Source organism: Ambystoma mexicanum, chromosome 6p, assembly GCF_040938575.1.
Source record: "Ambystoma mexicanum isolate Mex_15411 chromosome 6p, UKY_AmexF1_1, whole genome shotgun sequence".
Taxonomy (NCBI): Eukaryota; Metazoa; Chordata; class Amphibia; order Caudata; family Ambystomatidae; genus Ambystoma; species Ambystoma mexicanum.
In genome coordinates, this window is record NC_090935.1 from 1,155,076,525 (window position 1) to 1,155,101,544 (window position 25,020).

The window sequence follows — 25,020 nt, forward strand, 5'->3', positions numbered from 1 at the left end:
CATGTAATGTCTATAGCTGTGCACTTCGGAAACTTTTACGGCAGAGGGTGTCTTGCGTCGATGGCGTCGGGTCGATGTCCCTCGAAGGCCTCCGTCGAGGGCGAAGTCACCGGATGTTATAAATAGGACGCAAAGCGCCCGTAGCCTCAGTTCCGTTTTTTCCGCAAACGTGTTTGCTTCGAGAACTCGGCGCACCTCGTGTATTTCATCGTAAAGATGTTTGTTTGTTTATTGATTTGTAGGGTGCACCAAACCCTTAGGTAACTGGGCGCACAACATAACAAGAATACTTAAAGCTTAGTTACAGGCATAGAGGGGTACAGAAAGTACATAGAGAGGTACGGAAGGAAGCATACGCGTAAACATAATACTGCAATCATAAGTCTTAGTGGTCATAAAACGTAACCAGGTGAGGGTGTTGCGTCTGAAACTGTAGTAGGATTGATCCCTTCTGAGCTCAACTGGTAGTGCATTCCACTGCTGGGCCGCTTTTACTGGGAAGCTGTTACCTCCTGTTTTTTTTTTCTGAATCTAGGTATTTGAAGGCAGTAGGAATTGGCTGTCCTAGAAGGTCGTAAGGAGGTTTTTCTAATTATTCTTTCCTTCAGGTATGGAGGGGGCTGTGTTATTAAGACATTTGAAGGTCAATGACACAGTTTTAAGGAGGATCCTATCGTTAATTTTCAACCAGTGATGGTTTCTCCTAGCACTGGATATGTGCTCTCTGGTGGGGAGGTTCAGGGCCGATCTGAGCACATTATTTTGCAGCGTCTGTAGTTTGTTGATGATGTATTTGTTGGCTCCTAGGTACAAGGCATTACAGTAGTCCAATTTAGATAAAATGAGAGCATTAGCTAAGATAATGCAGCTTGCTGGTGAAAGGACGGGTCTGCATGCTCTGATGAATTTGCCAGTGTAAGCAGTGGATGAGGCCAGGGAGTTTTGTTTTTTAGAGTTAGCGTGGAGTCCATATAGAAGCCAAGTGTCTTCACTTCTTTGGCGACTGTAATTATATTTCCATCAATGTTGAAGGCGCTATAGTTAGTGTCAAGTTTTTTTAGGTTATTTGCCGAGCCCAGGGTCAGGATCTCAGTTTTATCGTCATTCAGGCAGAGGCCATGGGTTGCCATCCCTGCCTGAATGAGGATGTATATTTTGTTTACTAAAGCTGTACCTGAGGTGAAATTGCCCGAAAGGGGAATGAGGATCTGAGTGTCATCCACGTAGTTTGTATAGGTGACACCCAGTCTATCCAATTTGTCAAATAAAGGCTTAGGAAAGATATTATACATGGTTGGCGAGACACAGCAGCCCTGTGGGACGCCACATGTTGTTTGAATTGGGTCTGCTGATGCTGAAGTGGAGAGACTCGCATGTTTCTGTTGTCTAGAAAGGACTGGACCCAAGCTATGGCTTTACTCGAAAAGTGGGCAGCCGATGCTAGGTGTTTGCATAATACTGCATGGTCCACCAAGTCGAACGCTGCCAACAGATCAAGGAGGAGTAGCATAGCTGTAATAGCTGTATTTCCTTTGTCGCTGAGCTCGTCAATTTGCGCTTTAAGGTCTATTAATGCAGTCTCTGTGCTGTACTGGGGTCTGAAACCTGATTGGCGGGAGCCTAGAAGTTGTTCGGTCTCAAGGTATTTCTGAATTTGAAGATGGGCCACTCTATCTAATATCTTAAGGAGGAATGGGACCGTTGTGATCGGCCTGTAGTTTGTTGGGATGGACGGGTCTAAAGTTTGTTTTTTGAGAAGGGGCAGAACCCAGGATTCTTTTAAGCTACTTGGTACAGTATTGGATGAAAAGGAGGCATTAATACTTTTAGAGATAAAAGGGGCTAGGTCTCTGTCCGCATCCTTAATTATTTGGGCCCGACAGTTGTCTCCTTTGCAGTTCGACGGTTTTAGGGATGCAATGATTTTTTCAGTTTCCTGAATGGAGACTTTGGAGAAGTTAAATGGAGCCAGATCAGGCTTGTCATTAGGAGTGGTAGTGGTTGGTATCTCGGTAAGGGGGAGAGTGGCTTTTTTAGCTGCCATTTTAGTTTGCAGTGTCTTTATTTTATTTGCTAGGGAATTTTTGTTATGACCCCTCCGACTCTGCGGTCTGGCTTCAAGACTTGTCAGGACTGCAAGTCTAAAATGTCGGTCACCGACCCGCATCGCATTTGTTTGTAATGCTTGGGCGAGAGTCACAACACCGACGACTGTTCCAAATGCCAGTGGCTGACTGCTAAGGCCTTGCGCGAGCATAAAGGAAAGATTCAGTTACGTAGGGGTTCTAAACCCAGTAAGTCCCGAAAATCTTAGTCCAAGAGGGTGTCCACCGATGACTCGAGAGGCGATTCTCCATGTCGGGAGGAGGCCTGGGGATCTTGGTCCCGTAGTGGTTCCCGCCATTCGTCTTCCTCGTCTCGGCATTCTAGGAAGCGATGTCACTGGTCGCCTTCCCCGTCCTCCTCAGAGGATGGTGCCGGAAGGAAAGTGGTATGCCCAACACTGACTCCGGAGGAATGGGCTGCCTTTAGGGAGCAGATGTTGGCGATTTTTCAATCGCAGGGCACAGTTCCGAACATGCCTTCTGATGAAGCCAGCAAGGAATGGTCTCGTACCGTGGCTTGCACGCCTTCAGGCTCGGGTCCTTGACACGACTCTCATCGAGAACCTTTGAGGTCCCATTCGGACAAGGCTCAGGATACTCGCAAGAGACTTGCCTCCAGGTCTCGTTCCTCGTCCCCAGCGAGACTGCAGAAACCTTCTAAGGGCTCGAGGTTGGCGTCAACTCCATCTGCGCAGTGTCCGTCAGATACCGGCGTCGAAGCTTTGCCTTTGTAACAGCCGTCGGCGCCGTCGGCACAGTTGTCGATGTCGACGCCAAAGCCATCGGCGCTCTTGGTGTCTAAGCCTTCAGCGCCCTCGACGCCTTTGGCGCTTTTTGTCTGAAATGTTCCCGTTGGAGATCCCTTATACTGTGGATCCTCCGAGGAAGGCTACGTCTAAGTCTGTGAGGCCTATGGTGGACTCCAGCCCCTCTTCTGTCCTGAGGCAGGACTTTTACCTCCCTCTGGATGACATTTATGAGGAGGAGGAAAGGTCTGACTTTGATGTGGACCCTGTTGAGCCTGAGGTGGCTCCTGTCTTTTCTGGAGACAGTCCCTTGGAGGACTTGAGGCAAACTTTTCACGATGCCAGTGGTTTGGACACTTCTCCGGAAGTGGAATTTGAAGGGCTGACCCGTTGGGCTCATGCTGAGTCGTCATACAGGAGGCTCATGGCTAGGGTCACAGAGTATCTGGGCTGGTCCAGTCCTCCTGAACATTTTGTACAAGATGATCTAGCACACATTTTAGATCAAGGTCCGTCCTCTGACCCGGTCTTACCTTTTCATCTCACTTTACAGAAAAGGGTGGCTGCTTGGCAATCACCGGAATCTCTTCAGGCTATCAACAAATCGTTGACAAATAAGTACTGCCCTTCCATTAGCGACCCCAGCTACTTATCTACTCACCCCACTCCTGAGAGTTTGGTGGTTCAGGCGGCTATGGCCACCTCGAGGCAGGCAGTGTACCCTACCATCCCTCCTGATAGGGAACGACAAACGCTTCGACGGTTTGGCTCGTAAGGTATTTTCTGCGGGGAGTATGGCGTCGAAATCAGCCAACTCCACTTGTGCCTAAGCAAGGGTTTCACACACTCTGTGGAACTGTGTTTCTCTAGCGGCTGAGCATATTCCCGAAGGGGAAGAAAGGGATGGGTTCCTTGCTCTCGTACAGGATGGCAAGGATGCCTTGTATGAATCCCTTCAGTCGGGTTTGGACACAGCCGACAGTTTTAGCCGGTCCATGGCTGCAAGCACCGTTATACGCAGGTTTGCCTGGTTGCGGAAGTCCGGTTTTGTTCCGGATGTGCAAGCCCGCCTTTTGAACATGCCCTTTGATGGCACCCATTTGTTTGGCAGCAAGGCCTTGAGAGGTTGCAGACCTCAAAAGCTGCGGCGAAATCTTTGAGCGCCGCAGTGCATCAATCTCCGCCTTTTCGTCCTAGGGGACAGCAGTGGAGGCGAGGTTCTTTTTGTTACTACTCCTCCTTTGGTAGAACGAGAGGAGCTGCCAGTCAAATGGGTCAACGTAAAAGTACCCATGGTGGTCGGGGAAATATAGGTGTCAAAGCTGCTCAGGCAGCTGCCTCTTTGCCTTCATGCACTGCCGCAGCCACTCCTAAACAAGCATGAGGCCATGTCCCATTGTTTGCCAGTTTGGGGGCAGACTGTCTCAGCATCTCGGAGAATGGCGAGCCATTACTTCAGATGCGTGGGTTTTGGATACAATAGCCCACGGCTACTGCCTTACCTTCCTAAAGCAGCCTCCCAACAATCCACCAGGGAATCTCTCTTTGAAGCTTCCGGATCCGCTCCTTGTGCAGGAAATCCTAACACTGCTGGAGAAAGGTGCTATAGAACTGGTACCTGTGGCGGAGAGGAACAAGGGTTGGTATTCCCCATATTTTTTGATTCCAAAGAAAGACACGGGATTGAGACCCATCCTGGATTTGCGTTGGTTGAACAAACTTCTCAGCAAGGACAAGTTCAAGATGGTCACTCTTTCTCAAGTCCTCCAGTCCTCCAGGCCCTTCAACTTCAGGATTGGTTGGTGTCCCTGGATCTGCAGGACGCTTACTTTGATGTGCCGATTCATCCCAGGCACAGAAAGTACCTGAGGTCTGCGGCTGGCGACTCGCACTTTCAGTTTCGGGTTCTGCCATTCGGATTGACCTCCGTCCCAAGGGTCTTCACCAAGCTGATGGTGGTTGTGGCAGCGTGTCTGAGGCGAGGGGGGATTCAAGTCTACCCCTACCTGGACGACTGGCTGATCCGTGCGCGTTCTCCCGAACAAGCATTGGATCACCTCGGTGTCGCCTGCCGCTCCCTCCACCGGCTGGGCTTCTCCCTCAATTTCAAGAAGTCGTATCTGACACCTTCCCAGCGGCTCTGGTACATCGGAGCTGTGTTGGACACGTCCTTGGGGAAGTCCTCGCCTCCCAAGGTCAGGGCTCATCACATTGTGCAGATGGTGGACAAGTTTCAACATGCCCAGAGTCTCCCGGCTTTTGAATTCTTAAGGTGGCTCGGCCTCATGACATCCTACATTTTTGTGGTGCCAGAGGCCAGTCTGCGGATGAGATCTCTGCAATGGGTTCTCAAGATGCAGTGGTCGCAGTTCGCAGGCAAGATGTCGGATCCCGTTCAGATTTCACTCTCTGTCTCACAGGATCTGCTGTAGTGGGCCAACGAGGGGAACCTAATGAAAGGGGAACCATTTTGGCAACCATGGCCAGAGGTGACTCTAGTGACGGACGCTTGCCTCACCGGATGGGGAGCTCATGCCGAGGACTTGACAGCCAGCAGTCGTTGTTCTCCATCCGAGTCCAAACTCCACATCAACCTGTTAGAGCTGAGGGCCATCAGGCTGGCCCTGAAGGCTTTTCTGCCGTCTGTACGGGGGAAGAGTGTCCTAATAATGATGGACAACACAGTGGCCATGCAATACCTCAACGAAAAAGGGGGCATAGGGTCACTCCCGTTGTGCAGAGAGGCAATGCAGCTCCTGGTTCTGGGCTATCCAGCAGGGAATTTCGCTCACGGCAGTTCATTTGGCTGGAGAGGAAAATGCGGCGGCGGACGCTCTGAGCAGGCAGAGCACGGTCTCTCACGAGTGGGAGTTGGCTCAGGAAGTCCTTCTGGAGATCTTCACCCTTTGGGGAACCCCACAAGTGGATCTCTTCGCCACCAGTGCCAACTGGAAGTGCGAGAGATTCTGCTCGAGGGAATTTCCTCCGAGAGGAGCGTTAGGAGACGCATTCGTAGTGGATTGGTCATTCCCACTGCTGTACGCATTTCCTCCAGTCCCCGTCACTCCTCAAGTGCTAAGGAGGTTGCTGAGGTTCGGCTCCCACATGATCCTCATTGCTCCGGATTGGGCCAGGAAAGCGTGGTACCTGGACCTTCTAGAAATGTCCATCTGCCCTCTACGCCGTCTTCCCTACTGAGAGGATCTGCTCTCAGGCGAGGGGGGGTCAGGTTCTCCATCCAGAGGTCAGGACTCTCAACCTTCATGCTTGTTATCAGGAACCAACTGGGCACTGTACATCAGTAGAGGTTGCAAAATACATAAACTAGGAAGGTGGGTACTCTTACAGGCGGGGCAGTCCTTTCATCATAGCCAAGTCAGTGCTTTGCTTCTCTGTGCAAAGTGTTTCTAGGAGTCTGTTCATATCAGTAAAGGATTTTATTCTCAATTTGAATATCTGTTTATTTTATTTGCTTCCCAGTTATCTTTTCATAATCTGTAGCATATTTATCTTTTTTACCCAAATATCTAGATACTGGTTGACAAGAAATATGTGAATTCTATTGCGCTAAAGAAAAAGAGCTGCCTTTCACATGTGGGTAAATGTAAAATGTTCCTTCACTGGGTAGTCGAGAGGAATGTTTGATTATAAGCAGAAAACATAAAATGTTGTTTTTTTCCTTTTTACTAAAGCCACTTTCTTATTTTTATTTTATTTTTTACAGAAAGTTCTCTTCGCCCTTTGTGCACTTAATGCTCTGACCACTACTGTGTGTTTGGTAGCTGCAGCCCTGCGCTACCTGCAACTTTTCGCTGCAAGAAGGCCCTGCATAGTAAGTGAGTGCAATGCACAATGATAACCCTTTTTGTTTTCCAGAAACTGTAGTGCACGTGATTTTACTCCTGGAGTCCGGAGAGACTATTTGATTCTCAAATAAGGGACCAATAGTAACTCTGAGTTACTCAGGGGAAGAGAGAGTAAGTCAGAAGTAAGTCAAAGTTCCTAGTAGTCATTTCTACGTGGATTAAATAACCTCTCCCCGGGTTCGGCCTAGAGTTGTTTCTGGTAACCTCTTTGTGAATCAGCTCCCACACTCCTCAGCTTGGGTACCTCCAAAGCTCTCCCGTTTGGTCAGGCATGCCCACTGTAAACAAAAGCACATGCTTTGTGTTGGTGGAAGAGGTTGCAATTTACATTGTAGCGTTTGCCAGGATTTATTCAACAAACAACCCTTTTGTATACTGAGGTCTTTCAAGCTGAAATCTTACCTTCCAGACGTTATCACGAGTTGGGCGGTATCTGCCCTACCGCCAAACCCACCGGCACTATTAGCGCCGGATCACGGGTTTGGCGGAACTGGAAATACCCATTCCCCATTGAGCCCATTCGGGAATGCCCCATTCCCCATTGGGCTCAATTGGGAAATTTCACGCTCTTACCGCCGGTGGATTTCCCGCCTGCGGTATGAGCGCGAAATTTCAGCAGATTTCCCCCCAGCTAAGTGCTGGGGGGAAATCAGCCGAAGCTATGATCTGGCGGACCCTTAAATGCAGCGGTAATAGCGCTACCGCCGCATTTAAGGGTTACCACCAGACTCGTGATGAGGTCCATTGCCAAGTGAGGAGTCACTTCCGAATGTCAGTGCTTCTGTGAACTTTCCTGGTACACTTTGTACGCGCACTGTTACCAGGCCAGGTCATTGGTTGCTGATGCCCTTCAACTGTTTCTTTTGTGTAGGAGTGCTGTTGCATACGTCATGGGGCCCTGTTGCATTGACACCTATGGGCTTCCTGGCCATAAACAAACCTCCCTCTACCTAGAATAGTGGTAGAATCTGATGTATATTAAATTATACGGATCAGCCTGTTACACCACAATAGACCGAAGATGGTTGCGTCTTGTTACTGCTTAAATGCAACCTGCTTTTTTCATAGCCCCTTTAACTAAAAGTGGAAAATGTCTGTTCCGTCCTGCGACAGGTGTATCCAGTTGTGGGCAACGTTCTCTTGTACACGCAAACACAACAAGCTATGGCACATAAAACCAAACCCCATGCTGCTGCAAAATATTCTCATTCCAATTTTTGGTTTGCACCTACAGAGATCAATTCTCACCACTGACCTCTCCCATCCCCAAAGTTCCATGGGAATTAATTTAGAACAGATACATTCTGTGTCTCCCAAAACCCTTGATACATCGACGAGTCGGGTTTATGTGGTTAGAAGGTAGCCCCAGCCCATGTTTGTGAGGTAGTTTGCTCTTAAGTGTATTATTACCACTATGGCCTGGTGGCCCCAGCCAAATACCTCCTTATCGTTTCTTGAACAGCGTCCCTTTGCATTCCTGACTTCCCACCCAGGAAATCCTGTCCCTTGGCATGCCCAGCCCACTGTTGCTGATGCTTGCCAATCCCGTTGTTCTATTCTCACCGCATATGAGTGGCCTAGGACTCAAACAATGCTGTAAGTCTTTAGTGGACGGTTTTTATTTTAGTAGTATCGACATTTTTATAGCAACCAACGCATTTTATTTTTCTGTAAACTAATCATGCGCGCCAAACTCTTTAATAAACATTTGAATTAACACAGTTCTTTGGTGCATATAAACTTGAATTAATCTGATTGCCACCAAACTATTTCAATAATCTGGCTGTTGGCCAGACCCTCCGTAAAAAGCCGTGGTAACGGCCACAATGTGTAAAGAGGGTGCAGAACAACTCTTTGTCGTGTGGCCATACTTGCTTAATGCCCGCTTATTAACTTTGTTAAATTGGAACATTGTTAATGTTAATGGTTCCCCCATACTGGGCGCCAATAGATAGATATCCTCATTTATGGAGTGGATGGCCAGTATATTTTTTTAATGAGGGAACTGTGTAATTCCTACTGTCACCCAGGGAGGCCAAATGGATGTTGATTCCCTTGCCTGTCTGATCTATTGTTGCCAACCTAAAGATCAATGTAATAGCATTCAATGCGTACGAGCCAAGAAGTAACAATGGCTGCCCCATCAGCCTACCCACTATCCCCACGTACCTACACTCGTAGTCAACCAATGTCTGGTGTATTACTAGGGGAACTGACTTATAATAGCCACACCCACCTTATGCCTCACAAGGTACGAGTGGATCTTGTCTCCCTTAACAGCGCAGTGAATGCCTCACGCGTTCCAGCTTATCACTTTAAGGTTCATCCTGGGGAACAATAGCCATACCTATACACCAGCCACTTCCCCCCTCCCCCTGAGAGGGACCCCCAAATGTTCCAGCCACCTAGTCCATGAACAGTGTTCTCATTCCCACTTGCACTTGAATTAAAACTGGAACCAAGTGAAAACCATCCATCCTCCACTCCTTTATCCAGAACCTTCCACCCTGCGTCTGCCATCCCACCCCACAGACGCATTCCCTCTCACTCCCTCCCACTCCCAACAAATGCAACTTTCCCTACCGGAGACCTAACATCAACTAAAATCAACAATTGGGCCCCTCAGAGAAAACTCTGGTGCGAACAAGGTCCAACCGAAACAAAAACCCAACAAAGAGGAGCTCACCCCCATTCCTCCCGGACAAACAATCTCTTAGAAACACAGTCCTCCCCTATCATGACCCAGCTAGAAGTGGTCTCCCCTCCCCATGGTCAAAACTGGCAGCGCAGACCCCAGTATACATCAGTGCAGCAGTCATGTGGTGGGTTGTCCATTGCTTATAGCTGCAATGAAGACTCCCGCTGGACATCAGCAGTTGGCCCCATCACCAGCCTCCCATCGGCATTCACCAGCACTGGACAAGAGGGCGCCCTATCATTTGTCAGATTGAGCATACATGGCCTGCAGTCCCGACCAGACCCGGAGTGTGTAGCCCCAGTCCCACGGGAGCGCACCTCCCCAGCCACCCAAGCCAGTCCCAGGCATCGTTTGGAGCGTGGAAGAAGTAGGACCTGTCCTCAGACAAAACCTTCAATTTCACTGGGTAGAACATGACATACCTGTAGTTTAGCTCCCGTAACCTCTTTTATGCAATTTCTGTACATCCGGTGTGAAATTTGGGAAAACAAGAGTCCTTGTCCCACCGACTTCATATGCTGAGCACCTCCTGGCATCCTGCAAAACAGCATTGCTGTCTCGGAAATTCCAAAACGTAGCGATCAGAACTCTTGGTGGGGTACCAACCGGCTGTCTTCTCCCAGGCACCCTGTGGGCCCTCTCAATTGTGAAACACTTCCACAGTCCTTTTATACCAAGTGTCTCAGCCATCAGCCTCCGGCACACCCAGGATTCGAACATTAAATCTCCTTGAGCTTCCTTCGGCATCCTCCGCTCTGTTTTCCAGTATTGTGGCAGCAGCAAGGGCGTCAACTGGGTCCGCAACACTGTCACCACATCCTCAGTGTCACTTACTCTCTGCTCCAGCTCTGGGACTCTCTTGTATACCTTCTTCAAATCAGCCTGCACCAGTGACACCTCTATGCCCACAGGCTGCACCTTATTCTCAAGGAAGGCCTTGGAGTCCTTGATAGCTTCTATCAGGCTCTCCAACGTGGCCACAGTACCTCTCGAGGATGTGTCATCCCTGGGCTCTTTCCCTCAGTTTTATGCTAAAACAGCCCTCCAGAGCACGACCAACATACAGCAGATTAACAGGCCCAATGTCAGGAGCCACAGAGACCCTTATGTGCCTCCTCTGGTTCCGCCAGCAGCATCTGTAGCCGCCCACAAGAAGCAGGGCCCAGACAGACCCTGTACCACTCTGCTCTGTATGATTCTGCGTGTAATAAACGCTTCTATGTGCTATTGCACATTTGGTAGCGGTGCAGATGGTTCAAGATCCAGTCGAGCTAGGCCCAAAGGTAGACTTTTGGACGATTGGTGACTCCCGCCATTAGCCAGAAGATTTTTGAGCTTCCTGTGGAGATCAGCAAATAATCACACGTGTGAAAGTTCCTCTAGGTCCGGAAGTATTTTTGTATGGAGTAACTGCCCTGTTGACATGGCTCCCCAGACAAGTGGGTAAAACATTAAGAATACCCGATGAAATTTTGTTCAGACCAGAACTATCTATGGATAAGCAGATAATTCCTCTAGGGTTAGAAGCAGCAGTGGTCAGAGAGGATAGGGTGGTTGTTCATGGGACAGATGACGAAGGAAGAGAATGGCAAGCAGTAATAGCTCTTGGGGAAGGATACAGATTGACAGACGAGGAATTATTCAGAGATGATTATTCAGATGATGAAATGGAATTTTTCATAAGCTTTACCTATTGGATTAAAGTAGAGAACAGAGACATCCCACGAGGGATGTCATTAGTGAGACAAAAACCACCATACTTTCAGGAGGATTTAGTAAAGGTTCCAAGCATTTTATAGACTAGTAGTGCTTATGACATAGGTCTACTGAAGGGGGTAGGAGCAGTCAAAATTAAGCTCAAGCCTGGAGCTATCTTACCACAAGCAAAAAAGTATCCCATGTCTAGAGAAGCTGATGAGGGCATATTTGAAACCTTTTCCGCTTTAATGAAGCAAGAAATATTAGTACCATCAGACTCTCCATGCAACACGGCTGTGTATCCTGTGACGAAATTGAAGGCGGGTCATGGAGATGTATTCAGGACCTCCGCCCTCTCAATAATATTGATGAAGCAGAGTTTCCTCTGGTTCTGAATCCAGCTACGATATTATGTAATATCTCACCAACAGCCAAGTATTTTACTGTAATAGATTTTAAAAATGCATTCTTCTCAATTCCCCTGCATGAGAACTCACAGGATATAACTTCATTTTCATATAGAAATATCCGGCTGAAACATACCTGTTTGCCCCAGGGGTACTGTGATTCCCCCTTGATCTTTAACAGAGTCCTGCAAACTGATCTGGGTAATGTAGAGCTTGAGAGTGCAATAATTCAATACGTGGATGACATTTTGCAGTGAGACGGAGGAAAGATGCAGAAAAGACTAATTTCAGCTCATGAATATATTAGCAGAGAAAGGATATAAAGTGGACAAGGAGAAATTGCAATATTGTCAGGAAGAGATCCTATACATAGGACAGTTGATCTTTCAAGAGGGGAGAAAAGTGACACCCAAAAGCTAACCAAAAACCATAAGAGAAATGCAAACTTTTTAGGTCTGTGTAATTATTGTAGGGCCTGGGTTTCTGATTACAGCACATATATTCCCTCACTTTTAAAGGGACTTAAGGAAGCACAGGTAGACAAGAAAAAGATAATCTGGACGGAAGAAATGAGTGAGGGATTTCAAGAATTAAAATGGGCGATTTGTACAACCCCTGTGCTAGGAATTTCAGATTACAATGAAGAGTTTTATTTATTTTCAATGGTGTAGTGATGACAGCAGGTTTGACTCAGAAAACAGCTTTAGTACATGGGGCACAAACCACTTGCATATAACAGTGGGATTTTAGACCCAGTAATGCAGGGACATTACCCTTACGAACAAGCTTTAGCTGCTGCCGCATGTTGCTATTGAAAAGGCTGCAAGTATTACAATGGGGTGCTCAATGATGTTATTTGTTGAGCACTCCTTATTTGCTTTTTTAGAGAAACCTAAAAGCACATTGACAACACAAAGAGCATCAGGCTATGAGGTAGTCATTTCAAACCCAATGATTAAAATTGTTAGATGCAGAGCAGGGAATCCAGCGACAATGGCTCACCTCTGGTTCCCCTCTTCCGGGGGCTGACCCTTCTTGATTCTCCTTTTAGGATGATAGTGGCTCACCCCTGGGTCCCTCTCTTCTGGGCACTGACCCTTTCGATTGTCTGCCGGGTTCACTATGGCTTTTGATTAGGGTGATAGACCAAACGACTGGCAAAAGGCATAATGGGACAGCAGTAGTGAAACTGAATCAGGAGGGTGAATTCGAGGTAGTGACAAGTGCAAGATTGCCTTTGCATTGTTCATCACAGGCTGAAGAGTTTGTTGCACTTATCCCTGCACTTTAGAGATACGAGGATGAGGGAGTGACAGTGTACTCTGACTCTGCCTATGCGACGTCAACCATACATGTAGGATTGTCACTTTGGAAAAGAAAGGAGCTTCCTCTGCGCAGACAGCTCGCCCATGCAACACACGCCACTATTGCATAAGCTTATTAAAGTACTAAAGATTCCATTGGCTATCACAGTCGCGAAGTGCGCAGCCCATACTAAAAAGGCAACATGATTTCTCGCAGTAACGAAGCCACAGATATATAAGCCAAAAAGGCAATGTATTTCCTGACCATTTCTAATTTTGATACAAAGAGTGTGAAACAATTGTCAGGACAGTACATGATAATCAAGGAAGGGTTTCATATGTTAGCCATTGCACAATTAATTGTGTTACAAGGTTGTGCACCACAGGAAGAACAGGATCTTTGGGGAAAACGCAGGGGTGTTCTTTATTTGCCACTGAGGCTTTATGGAGACAAGATAGTACAGGAAAGCCAGTTATGTCTTTAGCATTTTTGAAGGTGGCACTGGAGCAGATTCAACTTAACACAAATCACAAGAAAGAGTCTTGCTGCCACTGGTTCACACCAAATTTATTAGAACAGGTGGCACAGTTTATTGTAAATTGCATTGTGTGTCAGAAATTCATGGCAGGATACATTTTCAGGATTGGTCACCAATAGATCACAGACAAACATATAGCATATGGGGCTTGATTCTATAAGGACAAGTGTTCTCTTCGTCCCGCCCACTATATGCCTTTGCACTAGGAACCAGTGCCTACTAGACGTGCTTGTATTTTGTTGCAGTCTACTTTTGTGTTCCATTTTCTAAATTGTTGGAAATGTATTCACGTTGTTCTTTCTTTTCATTTTTCATATCTTCATATTTTTTTCATGATATTGTTAAACTAAATGCAAGTGATATGTTGTTGTGTTTTTGAAATGTATTGATGCAGAATATATTTGAGACACATGCTCTAATTTTGTCTGCCCATTTACAAATGTACTGGGATGTTCTACCTTGATTGTTGTAATCCCGGTACGAGAAGCTTTATGTAATAAACCAATGTATAACAAAAAAGCTTTTTGTTCAACAAGACTGTGTATATATGTACAAATTAAGTTGCATGTAGTCTTAAAATTCAAGGGATTCTAAAATTAGACCATAAGGATGGGTCACCAGTGATTTATAAAACACCATGATCTTCTTGTTCTAAATAGTAACATACAGAATTGGCAGCATGTTCTAACTCTGTCTGGCGGCTACCCTCTTTGTGATATATAAGATACTCTTTCAGAACAGTGAGAGGAGTAATCCCATGGCCTAACGGTCCTTTTCAGCATCTACATATAGATTATGTGGATATGTTGCAAGTATGCAATGGCTATAGGTACATGCTGGAAGTAGTATGTCCCTTTTGCGGATGGATTGAGCCAGGTCCATGCACACACCCCGATGCTGCATGTGCTGCCAAGATTCTCATGTGCAAAGTATTTCCAAGTTGGGGTGCCTACACTTGACAGGCGTGAAAATCTACAAAGGAGAGACCCCATCCCCTCCGACACCCGTTGACTGCGAAGCAAGAGAAGAAGTTCTAAGTATGAAGGCCAGATCGGTTACCAAGGGAAAGGATAAAGAATTCACAGATTAAAGAAAAAACATTCTGGAATGAATAGACAGGCACAAAACGTTTAAGTAGGAAGTGAATGGACTTGCCGCCATTCCAGAAACTTTGTATCAATTAAAACTCGAAACAGTCTAAACGACATCCAGGAGAAATAACAATTACAGAGCACACCTTAAACTGCTTGAGATATTACAGTGATAGCAAAACAATGAGTCAACAACAAAGCAATACTCAATCTGTATAAATCTTTTCATGAAGCCGAGAATTGTAATGTTACGCACCTTGCTGAATGTACTTTACACCAATATTCTTAAGTCTTATCCGGTTTTAGTAAGACAACACGTGTATGCGGCTACATTTTTTGAGGATCCTAAAAATTGTCCTATTGTTCGCAGAATTGTTGTTGCAATTTTTATTGAGTATTTGATAGTGCCAAACATAAAATCTAAAAAATAAGTGAAAGTGAATAAACTGACTTAAAAATGGGAATTTTCCAGTATATAAAATGAACATTCGGAAGGAGACCAGCTACCCCACAAGAGATTATGTGGCATTTGAATAATATGGTATTGGTTCTTCTAGTTGCACTTTGTTTCATGACCTTTCTTTATTTCTTTGATTTACTTATTTCTTGTCAAGTATTGTTTTATAAATCAAGTGAAATACCTGAAAATGAGACATCCCTCTTTCTCCCTAACATTGAAACCTGTACTATTTTCCCTGGTATATTTGAACAAATTGCTCGATCCGAAAGAGATGTTGGAGAAGGTCATGTAAAAATAAATACTTATCTTGATAATTCGGTTCATTTAAAAAACATGTGGTATCAGCAGTTAAAGGAGGTGGGGGAGAGAAGGTCAGATGAAAGCTGCTAAGTATGCTTCCTCATACCTTATGCCATCAATGAAGCCAGAACATTTATTGCAAAGGAAATACCTGCACACGATGCAAAGTGCCTCAACTATCTAGCAGCTTGCAGGACAATAATTTAAGGAAGATGGGCAGCCCTACGATGGCGATCGTAGAACTCATTTCCATATGAAGGTGCTTATGTAGAAACAAAGAAGATGGAGAAAGACAGGCTAGTTGAGCAGAATGCTCATATATTCACCCTTGACCGGAGAACAAGTAATGATTGCGGAAACAAAGAGGCTGGAATGTGCAGATATACAAGAAATGCCAGGATTACCAGGATGCTGGGAGAGGCCTCAGCTATTGGTATATGGACGAGTTGCCACCAGCACAGGATGGGAAGAAGGAATGTTATCATGCACTGCACTCTTATTGATGAACGAATCAGTAAGCATAGTGCAAATAGTAAATGACATATGCCTAAAGTCATGGGCCAAGTATTCCAAGCTACTAACATTGGTTGACAATGAAGCAGGACCAGTGTCCATAATACCTATACAGATTGCAACAATGTGCTTTAGAAACAAAGGCCTGGTTCCAGTTGGAGAAAAGAAAGGATGCAAGCACATGCTCGAAGTACCAGGAATGAATGGTGGAACTGCTGTGCTAATGCATCGTTATTGAGCCTGTGGATCCAGGGCTTATATGCAGCTGCTTAAAAACTGGGGAGGAACATGATCTATTGTGATCATGCATGTTCCTGCATTGATGATTCCCAAAGGTGACCAGAATATTGAAGAGTTTCCAAAAATGGATGCACACCAGTGGAAGAGGAGGTTGCTTAGCCTCCAAAGAATGAAGACAGAGAACTATTTCTCAGCGAAATCAGAAGACGCTTTCTCATGACATTCTTGCAGAGCACAGATCATTCACCAAGACAGCTGTGATATTTACATCTATATTCATGCCAAGACTACAGACTTCAGTGAACAGCAAATGGTTACAGAACCAGATAGAAGCTGCTACAAATTATCAATACGACAATAAAAGGATTTAACGCGATCAGAGAAGAACTGAGGGCAATCGTCATGCTGATGACCCTCCAGAAGATGTATGTTTTCTATCTAATAACACCAGTGGAAGGAGGCATTTGCTCAAAAATCGGGCCTCCTTGCTGCACATTCACACCTGCCCACAATGTAGAAAATGGAACACTGAGAGAGACAATAACTATGCTGACAACCCTGCATACAAAAATGGAAGAAGATTTCGAGGTAGATAAAATGATTCGTTCTTGTCCTTGTTCTCATGGGTTCTGACCTGGATGGTGAATGCCTTCAAACTACTTGGAGAAATACTAGTGTTGATATTGCTAGCATTCTGTCTTATAAGGATATTTATTGGACAATGAAAGACAACTGCAAAGAAAGCTACAGGGATGAAGATAATGATTGATGTGAAAGATGGTCACATACCACAGACGGAAGACACCACCCATGAAAACATAAAGAAAAGTTTGTTGGGACACCCAGAAATGAAGTTCTACTACCCAAAGGATCATAAGAACTATATTGGACGTTGGGTATTCTGCCAGCCCACCAATGAATGTTGTCATGTGACCAGTAGTGTGGATGAGCATATAAAGAATGCAAGTGACCTAAGGGGACTGACAAAAGGTGTGGATCCTGAAGAAGTCCAGATGGTCAGAAGAAATGAAGAGGATTGAGGAAGAGGAGGTGGTTGAGGACTCGAGCAGAGGGGGAATATAGAGGAGCAGACAAATACGCCATTGTTAAGCTCACCCCCCTCACCTCTGTCATTTTGGAACAACAGTGAAAGAGTCGTATGTATGACACCAAGCATTGTCCCAATGCTGCATCGTGTGTACGAGAGACGTTATGCACTCAGATAACGAAATTGAATGTACCCTCGTACTGAGACAATAGACAGATGTCGACATACCACAATGAACATTAAAGAACTGTAAAGAAAACCTAACAGTTGTAGAGTGACGCCTTGAAGTAAAGACACATGGACACAGTGAAATGATCTATGAATATTCAAAAGAATAAAAGATGTAACTGAAGAAACAAGAGAAACATGTAATTGAGTCTGAAGAACTCATGAGTATCAAGTGCGAATATAGTCCGACATCTAGTATTAATCCCTGAGTATTGCATCTTGTCTTTCGAGGATTGAAAGGGGACGTCGACATGAGCGTGCTTGTGGCACTATCCCTGACGTGTAGTGTACTCAAGATCGTTCATGCATCAAAGTCCCTCAGATTGTTTTTTTCCACCCAGCTAGCTGGTGGCCTTATGCAGAACTCGAAAAATTGCTAATATAATATCTTTGTCCACGACCTCTGGTCATTTTTTTATTCGCCCCCTTCATCGACGACTACTTCACAGCCAACGCCGAAGACCGCTGAAAACATCTCCAGACTTCGGCGGCTGGTGCTCCTGTCGATGCTGTCAACCGCGTGGCCTCGGCCCCCAGGCCAGGCCTACACAGTAGTGAGAGTGGGGTCCGGGACTCTGTTTCTTTTCAAGAATGCATTTCCTTCTCCCCTCTCTTTTCCCTTCTGGCTTTGCTGTCGCTATAAAGCTGAGCTATGGACACCTTTTAAATTTTGCCCTTCTTGCAAAGGCAAGTATCCCCGGAAAGACACACACGAGAGGTGTAATAAGTGTCTACCTCGAGATCACCACAAGGAGTCATGTCGGTCTTGCAAGCTTTTACGTCCTAAGACAATTAAAGAACGGCGAGTTAAATGGTGGGTGGCCTACACAATGATGCAGGCTGAGGGTAGCTCCCCCGCCGCCACAGGCGCAGAGAGTGACAAGGAAATGAGCGACAGCCGTGTCTCCGAGACAGAGGCAATTGACCTATCTTCGGAGCAGCCACACTCCGAGTCGTCTGTTCCCGGGCAGGCAGGCCACTGGTTATGCTATGGGGAGTGTACACTCCGACGACAGGGATGCACACACTACACAAAGGAAAGCACACAACCCCCGAGCCTGCTCGACGGACTCATCGGGACAGCCAAAGACGCCAACGGGTACGCCGATATCTTCGACGCAACCCACTGATCTGTAGGGTCAGCAGCCCTCCCTGCAGCCGTCTAGGCGGCATGCGTCTGGGCACTCAAGTGATAAGGGCGCCAGCACCAAAGTACATAAGAGCGCCGAAACACCTCAGAAGAGCGCACCGGCGCATAAGGTTTAGGCAACTGCAAAAACTGGATGAAGCCGCTAGGGCCGTTGAAATCCCTTCGAGACACGCCGGAGATCCGTGAGAGTCTCACAAACATCATCTCAGCAGCAAATAGGCCTAGAGACACGTTGAAGGACACGTCCAAATGTCGAGAAAGTCAGGAAAAATCTTCTGAAGGTTCCCGGCCCCTGTATAAGACTCTGTCAGACAAAACTTGACGGCCTAAGAATACAGGTCCCCAAGAAGAGCCCTCCTTCCACCCCCAGACCCCTCTGGGTCATCCTTATGGACCAAGGACAGGTTTGAGGGGTACATGAATACACTTTCTAAATTTGTGGACTTTTCAGAAAGGTTTATCACTCCTACAAGGCATAGAGAGGAGGACCTCATCCTACAATGTCTACATTTCAAAGGACCTCCAGCAACTCTCCTCAGGAGGAGGTGTTTGATCTAACCGAACCAGAGGAGACCTCTCAGGACCCTTATGATCAGGATGAAGATCTCTTTGAAGAACCTATAGACCACTCCCCCAGATTGGAGTGATGATCAACCTGTGGGTGAAGCACCATGGCTGTCACCGACCAATACCCCTGACCCAGACACATTGTGTATGGATCCTCCCACTTCTCCACCTATAAGACAGGCTTTTCCCATAGATGACCAGATGGCATTCAGTGTTATCCTGAAAAACGCGTCAGAACACTTCCAGATTGCTACTCAGGAGGTGGTGCAAGACACTGACTTTGTGGAGTATATTTTGAAGGAGAAACCACCTTAAAGCCAGGCGATACCTCTATTAAACACCATCAAAAGGAGTATCACCCCTTCTTTGTCCACTCCATCGCAAACAAGGGCAGTTAACCCATGGGTCGAGAAGCTTTTTCTCCCCTCGCCTACAGACCCTCTCTACATCCAGGGACATGCAACTCCAGATTCCCTAGTGATAACCACGACTAGGAAAAGAGCAGGGGTACCCTTGTCCACAGCAGAGGCACCACCGGGCAAGGACTGCAAGAAATGGTATGCCCTGGGTAAGCGCATCACAACAGCAGCAGCCTATTCCACCAGTATAGCCAAGAATACCACATTGTTAGCTAGTTACAGCGACACTCAATGGAATCTACTCGAAGAAGGCCCGCAGGAAGTCCCAGAGCCAACACGATCATGCCTGCTGGCGGTTGTGTCAGAGGGGAGACAGGTGAGTTAAAACATTCTTAAAAACACCCTGGATCCTGCAGAGACAGCAGGAACAACACTAGCCCAAGTTACCTTGTTGAAAAGGCACGCATGGTTGAAGAATTCGCTGTTCAAACTGGAAACATAGGCATCCCTCATTAACAAACCAGTAGAAGAATCTAACCTGTTTGGAAAGGCAGTGGATGAGACTGTAGAGACTGTAAAAAAGGAACATGAGACCTTGAAGTCACTAAATCAGTTAACTCAGAGACCCTATCAGCAGCGAGGGGGTAATTCTCCCTGCTCCTTTCGCTGACAATCTTTCCCGCGGTCCCTCCACATCAGTACAGAACGAGAAATACATGGTCCTCAGGACAGGGGGCAGCTGCCTATAACCAATATCAGCCAAGAGGACAGCGCTGTGGCAAAGGAAGGGGTAAAAGCACCACCCCTAGAGACTCCCCAACCTCAAATCAAAAATGATTTACCGATCCAGGTCCCCTCCCACGCCTTCCCAGTCGGGGGCCGGATAACATCATTCTTCCACTCATGGAAGGGAATTACCACAGACCAGTGGGTGCTCAAGACCGTCACTCACGGTTATTGTATCGAGTTCAGCTGACGACCCCGATACTGGCCACCAACGTCCAGGCGAATAACGCCAGAACTTCTGAAGATCCTACTACAAGAGGTTGAGATCCTGCAAGAAAAGGGCGTGATCGAAGCTGTCCCGTTCTACAGGTAAACGGGGTCATTTATTCAGTGTACTTTCTTGTACCCAAAAAGGATCTCACCATGTGCCCTGTGCTAGACTTGCACCCTGCAAACAAATTTGTCAATCCACAAAGGTTTTGTTTGACAACACTGCAAGAGGTTATCCATCTACTAAAGCAGGGGGATTACATGGCAACATTGGACATGAAAGATGCATACTTTCATATTTCAATGCTGCCAGCGCACAGAAAATCCCTAAGGTTCATGATACAGGACAAACACTATCAGTTCAAAGTTCTTCCCTTCGGCATTGCCTCAGCCCCAAAGGTATTTACAAAGGTACTGGTGGTAGTAGCAGCTCACCTGCGGAGGCAGTCCATCCCAGTCTATCCTTACCTCGATGACTGGCTAATAAGAGGAGTTTCGCACGGAACATGCCTATCAAACCCTCAAAAGACAGTAGATCTACTCTTCAGTCTTGTATTTTCAATAAACAAGAAAAAGTCCAGTCTAGACCCCAGCCAAGTCAAACAATTTCTGTGAGCTCTAATTCGGACAGAAGACAATCGCGTCTTCCCCTGCAATGAGAGAGTTCAAACCATGCAGTTCCAGATCCCTCACTATGTAGCCAGTCGCGAGGTGACTGTACGCAAGGCCATGTGACTGTTGGGGATGATGGCTTCCTGCATTTACTTTGTCCCACATGCACTATTGCGCAAGTGACTCATGCAAGAGTGGCTCAACAGCAAGTGGTGTCAGGCCAGCGGACAATGGGACGATCTAGTGGTTGTTTCGGCAGCCCTCGTTCTCTCTCTGCAGTGGTGGTCGAGGGAAAACCTTTTGAAGGGGAAGACCTTCACCACCCCCACAGTAGAAGCCACTCTCACTACGGACGCATTTCTGACGGGGTGGGGGACTCGCCTCCTTCATCGCACAGCACACAGCGTTAGGTCCCCAGCAGTAGCGTCCACCCACATAAACCTGTTGAAATTGTTGGTGGTGTTCAAAGCCCTAAAACCTTTTCAGACACAACTTCAGGGGAAGACAGTAATGGTCCTCACAGACAGCACCACAGCCATGTATTACCTGAACAAACAGGGGGCACACACTCTCCAGGGCTATCCAAACTGTCCCAGAACATTTGGAAGTGGGCTCTCAAACACAGGATATTCCTCCTGTCCCAACACATTCCAGGGGAACTCAATCTTCTGGCAGACATGCTCAGCAGAGACTTCCCTCTACCCACAGAGTACGAATGGCAGCTACACGAACACATCGTCGCCCACGTCTTCGCGGAATGGGGCTTCCCAGAGATCAACTTGTTTGCAAATCTGGAGAACGCAAAATGCCAAGATTACGCCTCCAGGTACCTGTCATGATGCCTGCCTCCAAGGAGCCAAACCAGGCCCGGCACCCTCAGAGACAGACACCATGCATTCAAGGGAAGTCCCAGCAGTCCCAGATGGGGGCCCTTTGGACTCAGTCCTGGCGCCGTTGGCGTCAGGCTCATAGGGGACATCAGTACTGGCGCCATCGGCGCCAGGCTCATACAGAAGTAGGTTGGGAGTAGTGCTTGGTGTAAACTTACCTGTGCAAACCATGCTGCAACTTCCAAGATTGGAAGGAACTATTTTTCTAGGGACTACTTGATCTCTAGGGTGTGACCGGTGGAGGAATACATATTTCTGGGGGAAGAATACATACCTGGAACTACTTGAAAGGCTATTTAAGCCACACCCAAGCAGCAGACCACGCTTCGCGTTGTTCTGCACTTAGCAGCTGGACGCTCACCGTGCCTGCTCCTGCCTTGGTCCTCCATCACGCCTGCCAGCATCCTGGAAACACCTAAAGAAGAAAAGGGAAGAGAACAGGTGAAAACAAGAACCTTACCTGATACATCTGCACTCCGGGTTCTGCACGCCGACGATCCTGCAAAGAAGGCAAACATTTTAAATGCGCATTGCGTCACGCGCAGCACGCTGCATTTCACTCACCTGAACGTGGCGTTTTCGAGTCCTGCGACGTCCATCCGGAGCTTCCACCGCCATCCAGCACCTATTGGAAGGAAGGAGAAAGAGAGGTGAGAAGGGAAACACGAATCTAAGTAGAACTTACCTGTGGTTCAATTCCCTCTCCGCCTTCGGGTTTGTGCCATACCTTCGGCATCTCAGCACCCCGGCCCCTAAGGGGAAAAGAAACAGACATTGTATTAGTGAGAGCATGTGAGAACATTAGCAATACGCTCACTCAAGACTTACCCATTTGCAAGAGAGACACAGCAGCTCTTTTCGGGTCGGCGCCTTACCTCCGGCATTGCTGTACCCCGGCTCCTATGGGGAAAAAGCATTGGACATTAAAGGAGATACTTAAAACTGCAAAGGAATCTCTCGTCGGAATTCTTACCAGAATTTGGCTTCATCCAAATCGCCTGCAGCCCGGAATCTTCTCCAGCACCTGCGAAAGAAAAGAACAGATGAGTGAATATAAACCCAAACTTGCCATAAACATTTGCGGTACGACGGGAATGGACAAACTAGTTTAAACTCATCAATCCAGTGAAGTAACTGGAATCACAACGCGCCCCTGCATCAGAAGCAGGATGGAGAGCTCGTCATTTTGGTACCTAAGGTGAGTCTTCGCAGGGAATCCCAAAAGGGTTTCACGGAGGGAGAGAAGGGAAGTGGGAGGTCGGAACATCACCCGCAGACTATTAACCCTTCCTTTTCACACACAGTGGGATATTCCTCCGAGCCAGAAAAGCCAGGTTGGGGAATCCAGTCCAGTCCATCTTCCGGGTCTTACGCATCTCTGCAGAAGAGGTCACAGCAGTCCCAGCCACGCCCGCGCCTCCGTGGGAGCCCGGTGAGCGTTACAGAACGCGAAGCCAACCCATAATTTCCCACCCAGGTGCCATGGAGACTTCCGAGACAGACCAACTGGCCCAATTATTGGGGGAATTATGGGCAGAAGTGCATGCCGCCCGCCAGGAAACTAACGCCCTTAGAAGGGAACTAATCTTATCCAAAGAACGAACTGATGATTTGGCTAAACAGCTTTTGCAGAGTTAGGCAGGACAAACGCCTTTACCCGGCTCCGGGATGAATTCCACTCTTATGGTTTCAACCAACCCGGTGCAAATCAACCTGCCAGGAAATATGCCTTTGTCCCCCCTGAGCGTTTTACTGGGGATCCCAAGAAATATGCCGTTTTCATGAATCAATGACGTTTACATTTCATATGCAGACCTGGGACCTTCCCTAATGACCAAACCAAGGTGGCTTTTGTGCTATCTTATCACAGCGGCAGTGCTGCCGATTGGTCGATTCCGTTGGTAAATCAAGACGACCCAATCCTTCAGGACTTTCAAGGCTTCCAGGCAAGCATGGAAAGATTATTCGCTCGACACGCTCAGGGTGAGGCCTTGGATAACAAACTTCTGTCCTTGCGGCAAGGAAACCAAGATCTCCTATCTTATATAGCCACATTTAACAGATTGGTCGTAGAGACTGGGTGGCCTGAGAATAAAAGAATTACATTATTCCACCGAGGTCTGCGTGGAGAACTAAAAGACGTTCTTGCTCAAATAGTGAACCCGCCTCAACTCTGCGCGGAATACATTGACTTAGTGGTCCAACTTGATCATAGACTCCAGAATAGAAAAGCGGATTGGTCCAGATTTGAAACCCGAGTTCTGATCAAAACCCACACAAGCCCCAAGGGTACCGACGCTTCAGAGCCAATGCAAATTGGGGGAGTTAAAGGACCACTAACTCAGAAAGAACGAGAAAGAAGAAGACAAAACAATTATGTCTTTACTGTGGAGCTTCTGGACACTTCCTGCGGGATTGCCCGGTAAAACCACCTAAGAAGGCGGTTGGAGCCACAGACAGTAATCTTCCAGAACCTGATTCGGGAAACGACCAAGCCCGACAAGCGTAGAGGTCCGCTTGCCGAGCGTGAAGACAGACTCTTTGACCTCGCATTTCATCATGCCTATGGTCCTCATAGATCCAAAACAGCCTCAACGGTTGCACGGAATAAAAGCCTACCTCGACAGTGGGGCTATTGGAAATTATGTTGACCTTGAATTGGCTTCCAGGATTGGTCTCCCTCTCCGTCCAAAAACCACCAAGGATGTCATTACCACGGTTGATGGAACCGAAATTTCCTCCGGGCCGGTAACACACTCTACCACGGAAATGACAATGGTTGGCCAAGATGGCCATCGGGAAACCATAGTGTTTGACGTAATCAAGGCTCAACAATTTCAGGTAATCTTAGGGATCCCTTGGTTAGAAACACATAATCCTCGAATTGACTGGCGAGCAAAGAGCATAACCTTCCCTGATTGTGCACAAAAGTGTTATCCAGGAAATCCACAGATGGGTCTAGCCTCAGTAACCTCCACAACAGTACCATTACCTTTTGAGTATCAAGACTTTCAAGACGTCTTCCAAAAGGAACAGGCCAACACCTTACCTCCTCAACGGCCATATGATTGTCAGATCGACCTGGTACCCAATGCTCAACCGCCTTGTAGTAGAATCTATGCCCTTACTGAACCGGAGAACCTTCATTTGCGACAGTATTTGGATCAGTACCTTGCCAATGGTTTTATTCGCCCGTCAAAGTC

General features: G+C 47.0%; 1 protein-coding gene across 3 annotated transcripts in view; it reads left to right on the forward strand.

Annotated features, from left to right (window-relative positions):
• The window catches only part of ENTREP1 (endosomal transmembrane epsin interactor 1), a 367,539-nt gene that overhangs the window by 170,042 nt on the left and 172,477 nt on the right, over positions 1–25,020 (forward strand). For 2 of the 3 annotated variants that reach the window (XM_069625780.1, XM_069625782.1), the window contains exon 5: positions 6,576–6,683. The exons of the other annotated variant lie outside the window; for it this stretch is intronic. In XM_069625780.1, the coding sequence (XP_069481881.1) occupies positions 6,576–6,683 (108 nt within the window). The remainder of the gene's footprint in view (positions 1–6,575; positions 6,684–25,020) is intronic. 3 annotated transcript variants of the gene reach the window in all.